At 39.0% G+C, this 14,738-nt stretch overlaps 1 protein-coding gene across 4 annotated transcripts in view; it reads left to right on the forward strand.

Annotated features, from left to right (window-relative positions):
• SETDB2 (SET domain bifurcated histone lysine methyltransferase 2) overlaps positions 1–14,738 on the forward strand; it is a 107,141-nt gene that overhangs the window by 26,915 nt on the left and 65,488 nt on the right. For 3 of the 4 annotated variants that reach the window (XM_070409079.1, XM_070409078.1, XM_070409082.1), the window contains one exon: positions 7,976–8,539. In XM_070409079.1, the coding sequence (XP_070265180.1) occupies positions 7,976–8,539 (564 nt within the window). The remainder of the gene's footprint in view (positions 1–7,975; positions 8,540–14,738) is intronic. The other variant, XM_070409080.1, reaches the window with a different exon arrangement.

Genomic DNA, 14,738 nt, shown 5'->3' on the forward strand with positions numbered 1-14,738 from the left:
CCTCTCGGCTCCGCTGATCCCTGGGCCCTGAGGCCTCTCGGCTCCGCTGATCCGGGGCCCTGAGGCCTCTCGGCTCTGCTGATCCCGGACCGGGAGGCCTCTCGGCTCCGCTGATCCCGGGGCCCTGAGGCCTCTTGGCTCCGCTGATCCCAGGGGCCGGGAGGCCTCTTGGCTCCGCTGATCCCGGGGCCCTGAGGCCTCTCGGCTCCGCTGATCCTGGCCCGAGAGGCCTCCCAGCTCTGCTGATCCCCGGGCAGTGAGGCCTCCCTGCTCTGCGGCTTCAGGGCTGTTTGGCTTCGCTCTACTGCTTGGAGCCTGAGTATGCAAATTAACCGCCATCTTTTAGCTTCTATAATTGAAACATTGTATCTTTTGGAGCTGTTGCTTCAGGAGCTTAGAGCCCCGCAGCTGCAGGCGGGAACCTTGGTTTCCTCTATCGCTGGGTCAACCAAGCATCCTGTTCTCAGCTGCCTGGCTGTCGGCCGCCATATTGGCTGGCAGTTAATTTGCATATCGCCCTGATTAGCCAATGGGAAGGGTAGCGGAGTGACACCAATTTGCATGTTTCTCTTTTATTAGTGTAGATATTTAAGATTCTAGACCCAAATAAATTAAATCTCAAGACCCAAATAAATTAAACATCAATAAAAAAATATTTTTTAAAAAAGAAATGAATGTAAACTATATTCATCTTAAAGACTGCAGTAAACATTTGTTTTCTGTTCAGTTCTTTTTTTTTTTTTTTTTTTTTTAAATATATTTTATTGATTTTTCACAGAGAGGAAGGGAGAGAGATAGAGAGTTAGAAACATCGATGAGAGAGAAACATCGATCAGCCGCCTCCTGCACATCCACTGGGGATGTGCCCACAACCCAGGTACATGCCCCTGACCGGAATCGAACCTGGGACCTTTCAGTCCGCAGGCTGACGCTCTATCCACTGAGCCAAACCGGTTTCGGCTTCTGTTCAGTTCTTGTTGGAAAGATGGCCATTTTAATTTCAGTAAAGGCAAATCTGTTGGATCATGTATTCATACTGGGCTATTTATAATCTCTCTCAAAAAGTTAAGATATAAAATAATATCATGAAGTAACATGCGCAGTAGATCACGTAGTGTTTAGCTGGGGCAGATTTTATGGGAACATAAGAACCAATTGATACCATACAGAGAGAAACTGATCTCAACAATGTGGACCCACACTCCCCCAAGAAACAGTGGACTTAGGACAGTACTCTGTAACTGTGGTGAGAACAGGTGTTTTATTTTAAACTTCCAATTTATTGAGGAGCAATACTCATAAAATATAATAAATAAAATCTGACAGTGGCAAATTACTGTCAAGTTTTTAAACTTTTCCAACTTCCAATTTTTGTACTTACCATAAATTAGTAGTCCCATTGGGGACTGACACCACCATGAGTAAATGACAGACCTGTTAAGTGAAAGATTTGTGAGGAGCTTTCAGATGAATGGATTTGGCTGAAAACACCCTAACCTACTTACAAATCTTAACATCACTAAAAGTGAACAATCGGACATTGTCACTTTATTTGACTCAATAGGAAATTTATAGCACCACCTTTGAATTACTACACCCCCCTGCCACCACCACCACCAAAATTGATCCTGAATCTAATAAGCTTCTAGAACTGACTACTGATCTACCAGGAATAGAAGGGATAGAGCAGTGGTCGGCAAACTCATTAGTCAACAGAGCCAAATATCAACAGTACAACGATTGAAATTTCTTTTGAGAGCCAAATTTTTTAAACTTAAACTATATAGGTAGGTACATTGTTATTAACTTAATTAGGGTACTCCTAAGGCTTAGGAAAAGCCACACTCAAGGGGCCAAAGAGCCGCATGTGGCTCGCGAGCCACAGTTTGCTAACCACTGGGATAGAGGAATGAGTTAAATGACAACACCACAATAAAGGCATCAGCCAAATTCCAGAACGCAGGAAAAGCTATAGGACAAATGACACAATTTACTTAACTTGGACAAACAAATGTCATAAAATGAAGATGCACTGTTTGAAGGTTAAAGACATAAAATACATCTGAATCAAATACAGTGTGTAGAGATTGTTTGAATTCTGATTCAAACAAATTTTAAGGTAATCAGGGAAAGGAGAATATATATTTCTAAAAAGTCTTATTTGTTAGAAATCAATACTGAATTATTTCAGGTTAAAAGAAATATGTAATGTCTAGAATTTGCTTTAAAACTCCTGTATGTTTCAAGATGGGGCAAGAGGTGGGGAGAATAGGTGAAATAAAATAGGCAAAATGTTGGTTATTCATGAAGTTTGGTACCCTGACAAAGATAAAGACATTAGTTAAAGCAGTGAAAACATTTTATGTAGTACCTGCTGACAATAGGGGAAAAAGTTAAGCTCCATTCCAATTTATGCTACTGAGGTGACTGGTGTTTTAAGGGGTATGAAGGAGGGAGGAAGAGTAGGGGCTCAAGTGAAAAATTACAAATGGGTTGGTGAGTGTGAGTACCCTTGAGGCTAGCTGGCAATTATCAGAGTTAAGATTCTGTCCTTCTACAAAGACTGGAAGACAGAGGCCCTATCCTTCCTGATGACTGCCTTTCAAAGGAATGGCTTTCAGGTCCTTGAGAAACACATTCCCAAGTTGTAGGAAATACATACACCTCTCAGAAGCAGGTAGGAATGATTCACAGTTTTAAGCCCTTTTTAGTAAATGCTCTAAGAAAGGAAAATCAGGGGTTTATCTTCAGTTGTTGGCTAGAAGAAACAGTAAATTCTCCTGTGAGCCTCAAGCTTTCTCAGGCAGGCTTTATGTTGGGGGTCTGGGGTCATCCTAGAGCAGTGATGGCGAACCTATGAAACGTGTGTCAGAGGTGACACGCGAACTCATTTTTTTGCTTGATTTTTCTTTAGTAAATGGCATTTAAATATATAAAATAAATATCAAAAATATAAATCTTTGTTTTACTATGGTTGCAAATATCAAAAAATTTCTATATGTGACACAGCACCAGAGTTAAGTTAGGGTTTTTCAAAATGCTGACACACCAAGCTCAAAAGGTTCGCCATCACTGTCCTAGAGCAGCGGTTCTCAACCTATGGGTCGCGACCCCTTTGGGGGTTGAACGACCCTTTCACAGGGGTCGCCTAAGACCATCAGAAAACACATATATAATTACATATTGTTTTTGTGATTAATCACTATGCTTTAACTATGTTCAGTTTGTAACAATGAAAACACATCCTGCATATCATATATTTACATTATGATTCATAACAGTAGCAAAGTCTTCTCTATGAGTAAAATACACTTTTATGTGTATTTTGAAAGTTTTATTAATAAAAACTTATTTTTCCCGAAACCGGTTTGGCTCAGTGGATAGAGCGTCGGCCTGCAGACTGAAAGGTCCCAGGTTCGATTCCGGTCAAGGGCACGTACCTTGGTTGTGGGCACATCCCCAGTAGGAGATGTGCAGGAGGCAGCTGATCGATATTTCTCTCTCATCGATGTTTCTAACTCTCTATCTCTCTCCCTTCCTCTCTGTAAAAAATCAATAAAATATTTATTTAAAAATCTTTAAAAAAAAAACAAACTTATTTTTAAATGTATATTTCTGTTGAATTAGTAATTCCTCTTTTTTCTTTTTTCTTTTTTTTTAGTAATTCCTCTTAAAGGAATGTATACTAAGGTAATAATCAGGAATTTGGTCAAAGATTTTTATGTTTGAGGATATTCATCAAAGCAGTGATAGAGAAAAATTGGTAACAAATGTTTCCAACATTAAAAGATTTATAAATAAATTTATATCCATTAGCCTATTAGATTGTCAGAAATTCAAAAGCATCAAGAGCCAATGATTGATGAGGTTTTGGAAGCAGGTATCCATAAATTGCTGGAGTGCTGACCCCATGGAGAACAGTTTGGCAATCTTAACAAAATTACTAATCCATTTACCTTGTAACCTAATACTTCCACTTCTGGTAGTATATTCTTCACTGATATATTTACATATATGAAATTGTTATGTACAAGGTTATTCGTTACATTATGATTTATAATAGCAAAAGATTGGAGACAATAGAGGACTAATTGAATAAATTGTAGAGTTTATGCAGAAGATTACTATACAGCCAGAAAAGGGATGATGAACCTCATATCTATGCATTCAATATGGTAGCCACTAGCTATACATGACTATTTAAATTTGAATTAATTAAAATAAATAAAATTTAAAATTTAATTCTTTGTTTGCACTAGCCACATTTTTTAAAAATTCATTCTCTTTAAAAAAAATCTTTATTGTTGAAAGTATTACATACATCCCCTTTCTCTCCCATTGACCTCTTCTAGCCCGCCCTCACCCCAGGCCTTCACACCTATTGTCTGTGTTCATGGGTTATACATATATGCATACAAGTTCTTTAGTTGATTTCTTCCTATCTATCCACCCTCCACCGCCTTCTCTCTGAGATTCCACAGTCTGTTACAGGCTTCTGTATCTCTGGATCTATTTTGTACATCAGTTTATTTTGTTCGTTAGATGCTACATATGAGTGAGATCATGTGATACTTGTTTTTCTCTAACTGTGCACTAGCCATATTTAAAAGTGCTCAGTAGCCACATGTGGCTAGCGGCTACCCAATTGGACAGCACAGATATAGAACATTTCCATCAGTGCAGAAAATTCTGTTGAACAATGCTGCTTTATATAGTAAGTATAAAAATATCTCTAAGATACCTATATTACTTTCATAATAAAGACACCAAAAGATGGAAAATATTTCATAAAACAAAATTGAGGTTCTTTGTGAAAGATTAAGATTTCAGTTCCAAATACATATGGAATCTTTTCACAGATAATTTTTTTTCTTTGAATTAGTACCTGCCCTATTTTCTCCTGTCAAGTTACCATTTTCAGATGTATCACTATGATGCTAGATAAATTACATATTATGGAATAAATTCACTTGGTTGCAATTGTTAAGGCAAATACAGCAGGTCGTTGGGTTATGTCGGAGATCCGTTCCGATGATTTTCGCCGTAAGTCAGAACCCACCTATATAAGCACCTACGTCACTCACATGGAGCACATATACAGCAGTAATGAAGTGAAACAGTAAAAAAAATTTAAAAGAAAGATAACAATTCCTGACCTTGTGGTAAATAAATAATAAAAAACATAAAGCACATATGTACATATGTCGAAATGACGGAACTTTTTTTTTTATAAATAAATGGGAGATGGCAACGTAACCACGAAACGATGTATGTTGAGTCCAACGTAACCCGAGGACTGTCTGTACAGTATAAAGGATTATTGATGAATGAATGATTTTTTGACTAGTCTTTACTAGTCTTTTTGCATGCAGAAGGCTTGAATCAGGCATGCCATGTAACCTTCCTCACCTATTTATTGAGTGCATGCTCTAAATAACTCTAAATGTTACAGCTATAATCACAGCTCTCTGGAATATTCTGAAATTAGGTTGTGATATAAGAAGTTACTTGATCTTTGTCCCAGTGTCTGGCACAAAGCTTTTAAAACCTTTGGAACTCCTGATTGAGAAGAGTATCTTTGGTGTGCTAATGAAATGACCCTTGGTGAGGGGCTCCTAGTTTCAGTATGGGGCCTGCTCTCCAGAAAGACTAAACCCTGATTAGAAACTTAAAACTTTCAGTCTTACATTCCAACCTCCAGGGAGAACTTAACCTTTGTCACATAGGAACTCTGTCCAAGAAGAGAATGGCTAGAAATTCAGATAATCACAGTGGGCAGTGATTTAATCAGTCATGCTTACGTAATGAAGCCTCCATAAAAATCTCTAAACATTAGGGTTCTGAAAGCTTCCTGGTTGGTGAACACCTAGAAGTGCTAGAAAGAGAGGCATTCATGGGGAGGGCATGCCATGCCCCTATCCACTTATCTTACCCTATGCATCACTTTCATTTGGCTGTTCTTGAGTTTTATCTTTTACTAGAGGCCCGGTGCACAAAAATTTGTGCACTCGGGGGGAGGGGGCCCCTCAGACCCGCCTGTGCCCTCTCGCAGTCTGAGACCCCTTGGGGGATGTCCACTTGCCAGCGGGGGGCAGACCTAAGCTGCAGTCGGACATCCTTAGCGCTGCTGAGGAGGCAGGAGAGGCTCCCACCACCACCGCCGTACTGGCAGCTATCAGCCTGGCTTGTGGCTGAGCAGAGCTCCTCCATGTGTGAGTGCCCTGACCACCAGAGGGTAGCTCCTGCATTGAGCGTCTGCCCCCTGGTGGTCAGTGTGTGTCATAGTGACCAGTCATTCCCAGTCTTTCTGCTGTTAGGGTCAGTTTGCATATTACCCTTTTACTATATAGGATAGAGGCCTAGTGCACAGGTGGGGGCCAGCTGGTTTGCCCTGAAGGGTGTCCCGGATCAGGGTGGGGGTCCCGCTTGGGTGCCTGGCCAGCCTGGATGACGGGCTGATGGCTGTTTGCAGCTGGTCACACCCTCTTCAGGGTGGGGGTCCCCACTGGGGTGCCTGGCCAGTCTGGGTGAGGGGCTGAGGGCCGTTTTCAGGCTGGCGGGTGACTGAAGCTCCCAGCCTCTCCTTTTTTTCTTTTTTCTTTTTATTCTGGGATTTATTTACCTTCTATAGCTGTCACTGGAGCTGAGAGCCTGTTCCAGCTCTGAGGCTGTGGCTGGCTGAAAGCAGGTATCTGAGTTTGTTTAGCTTCTATAATTGAAACTCTGTTGCCATCACTGGCACTCTAAGCTCTGAGGCCCCGGCTGGCTGAAAGCAGGTATCTGGGGTTTGTTTAGCTTCTATAATTAAAACGTTGCTTCCGGAGCTCATAGCTGGGCCGCGGCAGGCGGGGAACCTTGGCTTCCTCCATCACTGGAGCAAGCAAGCCTCCTGCTCGCTTCAGCTGCGTGGCTGCTGGCCGCCATCTTTGTTGGCAGTTAATTTGCATATCCTGCTGATTAGCCAATGGGAAGTGTAGCGGAGGTATGGTCAATTACCATGTTTATCTATTATTAGATAGGACTAGAGTCCCAGTGCACGAATTCATGCACCAGTGGGGTCCCTCAGCCTACCCTGAGGGATCGGGCCGAAACCGGCTCTCTGACATCCCCCGAGGGGTCTCAGATTGTGAGAGGGTGCAGGCCAGGTCAAGGGAGCCCACCTGTGCACGATTGGGGCCGGGGAGGGACACGGGAGGTTGGCTAGCAGAGAGGGACTACGGGAGGGCGTGTCTGGCCCATCTCGCTCAGTCCAGATCGATTGGACCCCAGCAGCAAGCTAACCTACCGGTCGGAGCGTCTGCCCCCTGGTAGTCAGTGCACGTCATAGCGACTGGTCAACTGGTCAACTGTCTGCCTCCTGGTGGTCAGTGCGTGTCATAGCGAGTGGTTGAGAGGCCTTAGCATATCATTAGCATATTATGCTTTGATTGGTTGAATGGCCAACTGGTTGACCGGACACTTAGCATATTAGGCTTTTATTATATAGGATTATAAACTGGTAATAGTAATTAAAGTGTTTTCCTGAGTTCTGTGAGTCTTTCTACAAATTAATCAAACCTGAGGGAGTAGGTTGTGGGAACCCCAGGCTAGGTCAGAAGTATGGATACCTGGGATTTGTATTTTGCATCTGAAATGAGGACAGTCTTGTGGGACTGAGCTCTTTAATTTGTAGGATATGATACTGACCCCAGGTAGGTAGTGTCAAAATTGAACTGAATTAATTATTGGACACCCAACTGGAGAAGTGCTAGAAAAAAACACCATATATTTGATGTCTGGAGGGCAAAGAAAAACCTTTGAGGCATATCTTTATATGGCTGCAGAATATAGTATACTCAGAGCCTGGCTTAGTTTTGTGTTATCTAAGTTGAAAATAATAGGAACTAATAATCACCTTAATGTGCAGTATTATTTTTTTTTAATGGGGATTTGTACTATAAATTTGAGATACTAATAAGTAATTAATTTTAAACAGATCTATAAAAAATGAGGAATTTCCCCCTCTGGAAAATAAAGCTGCAGACTTTAGAGAAAAAGAATCATCTTTGAATTTATCTTACAAAAGTCATGACTGCTCTGGTACCTGTCTGATGAAAATGCTACTAACCTTCAAGGGAGAAAACCCTCTGCAGCTACCAATTACGTGCCACTTCCAAAGACGACATGCAAAGACAAACTCTCATTCTTCAGCGCTCCACGTGAGTTATAAAACCCCTTGTGGAAGGAGTCTACGAAACATGGAGGAAGTTTTTCGTTACCTGCTTGAGACAGAGTGTAACTTTTTATTTACAGATAACTTTTCTTTTAATACCTATGTTCAGTTGACTCGGAATTACCCAAAGCAAGAAGAAATTGTTTCTGTTCTGGATATTAGCAATGGAGTGGAATTGGTGCCCATTTCTTTCTGTAATGAAATTGACAGTAGAAAGCTTCCACACTTTAAGTACAGAAAGACTATGTGGCCACGAGCATATTATCTAAACAGCTTTTCCAACATGTTTACTGATTCATGTGACTGTTCTGAGGGCTGCATAGACATGTGAGTAGAATAACCTGACATTTCAAAAAATCTTCTGAATGTTAAGGGTACTTATTAAGTTCTGCAATGTATCAGTTTGTCTATCTAAAACTGTTGACCAAGAATCTAAAATGGGAAAATGCACTGTCTCACTAGCAATGGGAAAGCAAATTCTTTACCAGTTATAGTAATTTAAAAATTATTTTCTCAAGGATGAGTATTTTCTTTAAGCTAGCATCATAATCATAATTATAGCTAATGCCATGTAACAGTGCCAGACACTGTGACAGTTGTTTTACATACATTTTCTTATTTAATTCTCACAAAAGAATTTTCATGTCCCAAATGAGGAAATTGAGAAACCAATTGTAAGATCATAGGGCAAACAAATTAAGGAGCTACAATATTAACCCATGCTTTTAACCACTATATGTTAGGTTTTACTTTTTTAAAAAATATATTTTATTGATTTTTTACAGAGAGGAAGGGAGAGGGATAGAGAGCTAGAAACATTGATGAGAGAGAAACATCGATCAGCTGCCTCCTGCACACCCCCTACTGGGGATGTGCCCACAACCAAGGTACATGCCCATGACTGGAATCGAACCTGGGACTCTTCAGTCCACAGGCCGGCGCTCTAGCCACTGAGCCAAACTGGTCAGGGTGTTATGTTTTACTTTTACAAACCATTTCCTTGCAATTTTTTAGGAAGCTAATGGTGCTTATAATTAGTACTCCCTTGATCATAATATTGACATTCCATTAAAAAAATGAAAACATGTTCTAATATTTTAGGACTTTGAAATCATTTTGTTTTATGGTTGTGTAATATACATGATTTTGTGGTTATGCATATATAAAATGGAATGCATTATATGTACATTTAATTTAATGCAAGTATACCTTCCTGTACTAGGCAAAATAATGACATGAGAGATAAAAAGAAATAAGTAATATGGATAGTAGTTTTCACCATCCTATCAGTTGGAATGTGAGAAGAGATGTATAAATCTTACAAAAGTCATGTAAGATTTTGACTCCGTTTCTTTAGGCCTGTCATAGAGGAAACCTGTCATTGTGCTTTTTTTTTTTTTTAATTTTTTTACAGAGAGGAAGGGAGAGGGATAGAGAGTTAGAAACATCGATCAGCTGCCTCCTGCACACCCCCTACTGGAGATGTGCCCGCAACCAAGGCACATGCCCTTGACCGGAATCGAACCTGGGACCCTTGCGTCCACAGGCCGACACTCTATCCACTGAGCCAAACCAGTCAGGGCTCATTGTGCTTTTTTAATTTTCATTTTTAAATGCATTTTTTATTGTTGATAGTATTACAGATATCTCCTATTTTCCTCCCCTTCCCTCCCTCTATCCAACCCCCACCACCCACCAGGTCTTCACTGCCCTATTGCCTGTGTCCATGGGCTATGCGTATAAGTATATAAGTTCTTTGGTTTCTCTCTCCTCGTCCCCCCAACCCCACATAGAGGTATGTCAGTCTGTTCCATGCCTCCCTGCTTCGGGTCTTATTATGTTGGTCAGTTCATTTTGTTCATTAGATTCCACCAATAAGTGAGATCATGTGATACTTGTCTTTCTCGGTTTGGCTTATTTCACTTAGCATAATATTTTCCAGGTCCATCCATGCTGTCCCAAAGGGTAAGAGATCCCTGCATAGTATTACAGGTGCATAGTATTCTATAGTGTAAATGTCTCATAGCTTTTTTTAAAATTCTTTATTGTTTAAAGTATTACATAAGTTCCCATAGCTTTTTTATCCATTTATTTACTGATGGGCACTTGGGCTGTTTCCAAATCTTAGCTATTGTAAATGATGCTGCTATGAACATAGGGGTGCATATATTTCTGATAGATGTTTTGGGGGTTTTAGGATATAGTCCAAGAAGTGGAATCATTGGATCAAAACAAAGTTCCATTTTTAATTTTTTTTAGGAAACTCCATACTATTTTCCATAGTGGCTGCACCAATCTGCAGTCCCACCAGCAGTGTACTAGAGTTCCCTTTTCTCCACATCCTCACCAGCACTTGTTGTTTGTTGGGGTTTTTTTTTTAATGGTAGACATTCTGACAGGTATGAAGTGATATCTCATTGTAGTTTGAATTTGCATTTCTCTGATGATTAGTGACTTTGAGCATTTTTTCATGTGTCTCTTGGCTATTTGTATGTCCTCTTTGGAGAAATGTCTATTCGGGTCTTCTGCCCATTTTTTAATTGGATTGTTTGTCTTCTTTTTGTTGAGTTGTATGAGTACTTTATATATTTTGGAAATTAACTCCTTATCAGATATATCATCACCAAATATGTTCTCCTACTCAGTGGGTTCCCTTTTCAATTTGATGGTGGTTTCTTTTGCTGTGCAAAAGCCTTTTATTTTGATGTAGTCCCATTTGTTTATTTTCTTCTTAGTTTCCTTTGCCCTAGGCCACGAAGTTTCAATCGCACTGTACATGCGCGCCCGCACGTGGTATTTTGTGGAAGAGCCACACTCAAGGGGCCAAAGAGCCCGCATGTGGCTCGTGAGCCGTGGTTTGCCGAGCCGCAGTTTGCCGACCACTGCCTAGGAGATGTATCCGTAAACATATTGCTACATGAGATGTCTTGAGATTTTGCTGCCTATGTTTTCTTCTAAGATTTTTATGGTGTCATGCCTTACATTTAAGTCTTTTATCTACCTTGAATTTATTATTGTGTATGGTGTAAGTTGGTGGTCTTCTTTTGCATGTGTCTGTCCAGTTTTGCCAGCACCATTTGTTGAAGAGACTGTCTTTACTTCATTGTATGTTCTTGCCTCTTTTGTTAAATATTAACTGACCATATATGGTGTGGATCAATTTCTGGGGTCTCTTTTCTGACCCATTGGTCTATATGCCTGTTCTTATGCCAGTACCATACTGTTTTGGTTATAATGGCTTTGTAGTGTAGTTTAATATCCAGTATTGTGATCCCTCCTACTTCATTCTTCTTTCTCAAGATTGCTGCAGCTATTCAGGGTCTTTTATGGTTCCATATACATTTTTTGAGTATTTGTTCTAATTCTGTGAAGTATACCATTGGTATTTTAATAGGGATTGCTTTGAATCTGTAGATTACTTTGGGTTATATAGACATTTTAATGATGTTAATTCTTCCAATTCATGAACATGATAAATGGTTCCATTTCTTTGTATCTTCCTCTGTTTCTTTTTTCAATGTTCTGTAGTTTTCTAATTACAGGTCTTTTACCTCCTTCGTTAAGTTTATACCTAGGTATCTTATTTTGTTGTTATTACAATGGTAAATGGAATTGCTTTTTAGTTTCTTTTTCTGAGCGTTCATTATTGGTGTATAAAAATGCCATCTATTTGTGGATGTTGATTTTGTATCCTGCTACCTTGCCAAATTCATTTATTAATTCTAGTAGTTTCCTGGTGGAGTCTTCAGGGTTTTCTATGTACAATATCATGTAATCTGTGAATAATGATAGTTTTACTTCCTCTCCAATTTGGATGCCTTTTATCTCTTCTTCTTGTCTGATTGCTGTGGCTAGGACTTCCAGTACTATGAATAAGAGTGATGAAAGTGGGCATCTCTGTCTTGTCCCTGTTCTTAAGGAAAAAGCTTTTAGTTTTTGCCCATTGAGTATTATGTTGGCTATAGATTTGTTGTACATGACCTTTATTATGTTGAGGTATGATCCCTCTATTCCCACTTTACTGAGAGTTTTTATTATCAAAAACGGGTGCTGTATTTTGTTGAATGCTTTTTCTGCATGTATTGTTATGATCATGTGGTCTTTATCTTTCAATTTGTTTATGTGATGTATCACATTTATTGATTTGCGAATATTGTACCAGCCTTGCATCCCTGAAATAAATCCTGCTTGGTCATGGTGTATGATCTTTTTCATGTATTGCTGGATCTGATTTGATAATATTTTGTTGAGGATTTTAGCATCTGTGTTCATCAGGGATATTGGGCTGCAATTTTCTTTTTTTGTAGTGTCTCTATCTGATTTTGGAATTAGGATAATGCTGGCTTTGTACAAAGAGCTTGGAAGTGGTCCTTCCTCTTGAATTTTTTGGAATAGTTTGAGGAGGATAGGTGTTAGTTCTTATTTGAATGATTGGTGAAATTCACCTGTAAATTCATCCAGTCCAGGACTTTTGTTTGCTGGAAATTTTTAAATTACTGCTTCAATTTCATCAGTTGTTATTGACCTAGTCAGGTTTTCTGATTCTTTCTGATTGAGTTTTGGAAGATTGTATCTTTCTAGGAATTTGTCCATTTCACCCAGGCTGTCGGGTTTGTTGGCATATAGTTGTTCATAGTATTTGCTTACAATCTTTTATATTTATTTGGTCTGTTGTTACATCGCCTCTTTTCATCTCTAATTTTATTTGCTTGGGTCCTCTCTCTTTGTTTCTTGATGAGTCTGGCCAAAAGTTCATCAATTTTGTTTATCTTTTCAAAGAACCAGCTCTTGGATTTATTGATCTTTTGTACTTTTTTTTTTTTTTTTTTTTTTTAGTCTTTATGTCATTTATTTCTCCTCTGATCTTAATTATTTCCTTCCTTCTACTTCCTCTGGGCTTTTCTTGCTATTCTCTTTCTAATTCATTTAGCCTTAGTGTTAGATAGTTTATTAGTCCTTTTTCTTGTTTCTTGAGGTAGGCCTGTAATGCTATGAACTTCCTTCCAGGACTATTTTTTGCCGTGTCACATAAGTTTTGGATGGTGTGTTAATTTTCATTTGTTTTCAGGAAGTTTTAAATTTCTTGCTTGATCTCATTGGTAACCCATTTCATTGTTTAATAACTTGTTGTTTAGCCTCCCTGTATTTGAGTGTTTTTGAGGTTGTTGTTTTTTTAATTGTAGTTGATTTCTAACTTCACGCCATTGTGATCTGAGAAGATGCTTGGTATTATATCAATTTTCTTGAATTTGTATAGACTTGTTTTGTGCCCTAGCAGGTGGTATATCTTTGAGAATGTTCCATGTGCACTTGAGAATGTATATTCTGTTGCTTTGGGTTGAAGTGTTCTGTAAATATCGGTTAGACCCATCTGATCTAGTGTGTCATTTTTTTAAAAATTTATTTATTTATTTATGAGAGAGAGAGAGAGAGAGAGAGAGAGAGAGAAGAGCATTGATTTGTTGTTCCACTTGTCCATGCATTCATTGGTTGCTTCTTGGATGTGCCCTGACTGGGAATCAAGCCCACAACCCGAGCATGTGCCCTTGACCGGAGTCGAACCCGGGACCCTTCAGTCCGCAGGCTGATGCTCTATCCACTGAGCTAAACCAGGTAGGGCTAGTGTGTCATTTAAGGCCTCTGTTTTCTTGTTTTAATTTTTTGTCTAGAAGATCTATCCAGTGATGTCATTGGGATGTTAAATTCCCCCACTATGACTGTATTGCTTGTTGATCTCCCTTAAAGTCCATCAAGAGTTTTTTAATGTACTTGGGCTCCTATATTGGGTGCATATATGTTTATAAGGATTCTATTTTCTTGTTGATTCATTCCCTTTAGTATTATGAAGTGGCCTACTTTGTCTCTTATTATGGCCTTTGTTTTGAAGTCTATTTTGTTTGATATGAGTATTGCAACTCCAGTTATTGTTTTTTTTCTTTTGTTTTTTTTTTTTCTCCTTTCCATTTGCATGGAATATATTTTCCCATTTCTTCACTCTCAGTGTATCTTTTGTTCTGAGGTGGGCCCAAGTTTTACTTCTGTTTAAAAATAAGTTTGTTTGTTTTAAACATTGCCTCTAGGTATAACCCAACTATATCTGGCTAAACTCAATCTCTTTCAGTGCTGGAGAAAAAACTGGCTGTTGGACAGTGTTTACTCTATAGTCAGTTTAAGGGACTTTTGAAAAAAGAATAACTTGACTATATGTAATTTTAGAACACACAGGATTAAGCTGGATCGAATCCAGACAGTCACAGCACACAAAGGCGTTTAGGACCATGAAGACAGTTTGAGTCACAACTAATGATAAAATTCACATCTGAAGAATCAGAGATAAATGTAAAATTTGATTGAAAAAGACTTTACAATAGCTATGTTTAAAGTGTCTAAAAAGCTAAAATATTAGCATCTATGAGAGAAGAAAAGGCGATTTTATTTTTAATGGTATATATGAAGAAGAACCATTGGAAATATGGGAAATAAAACATATGGTCATTGAAATAAAAAATGAAATAGATGGACTAAA

The sequence above is a fragment of the Myotis yumanensis genome, unplaced genomic scaffold, assembly GCF_028538775.1.
Source record: "Myotis yumanensis isolate MYYU_CA2020_CCGP unplaced genomic scaffold, mMyoYum1.0.hap1 SCAF_3, whole genome shotgun sequence".
NCBI classification, from domain to species: domain Eukaryota; kingdom Metazoa; phylum Chordata; class Mammalia; order Chiroptera; family Vespertilionidae; genus Myotis; species Myotis yumanensis.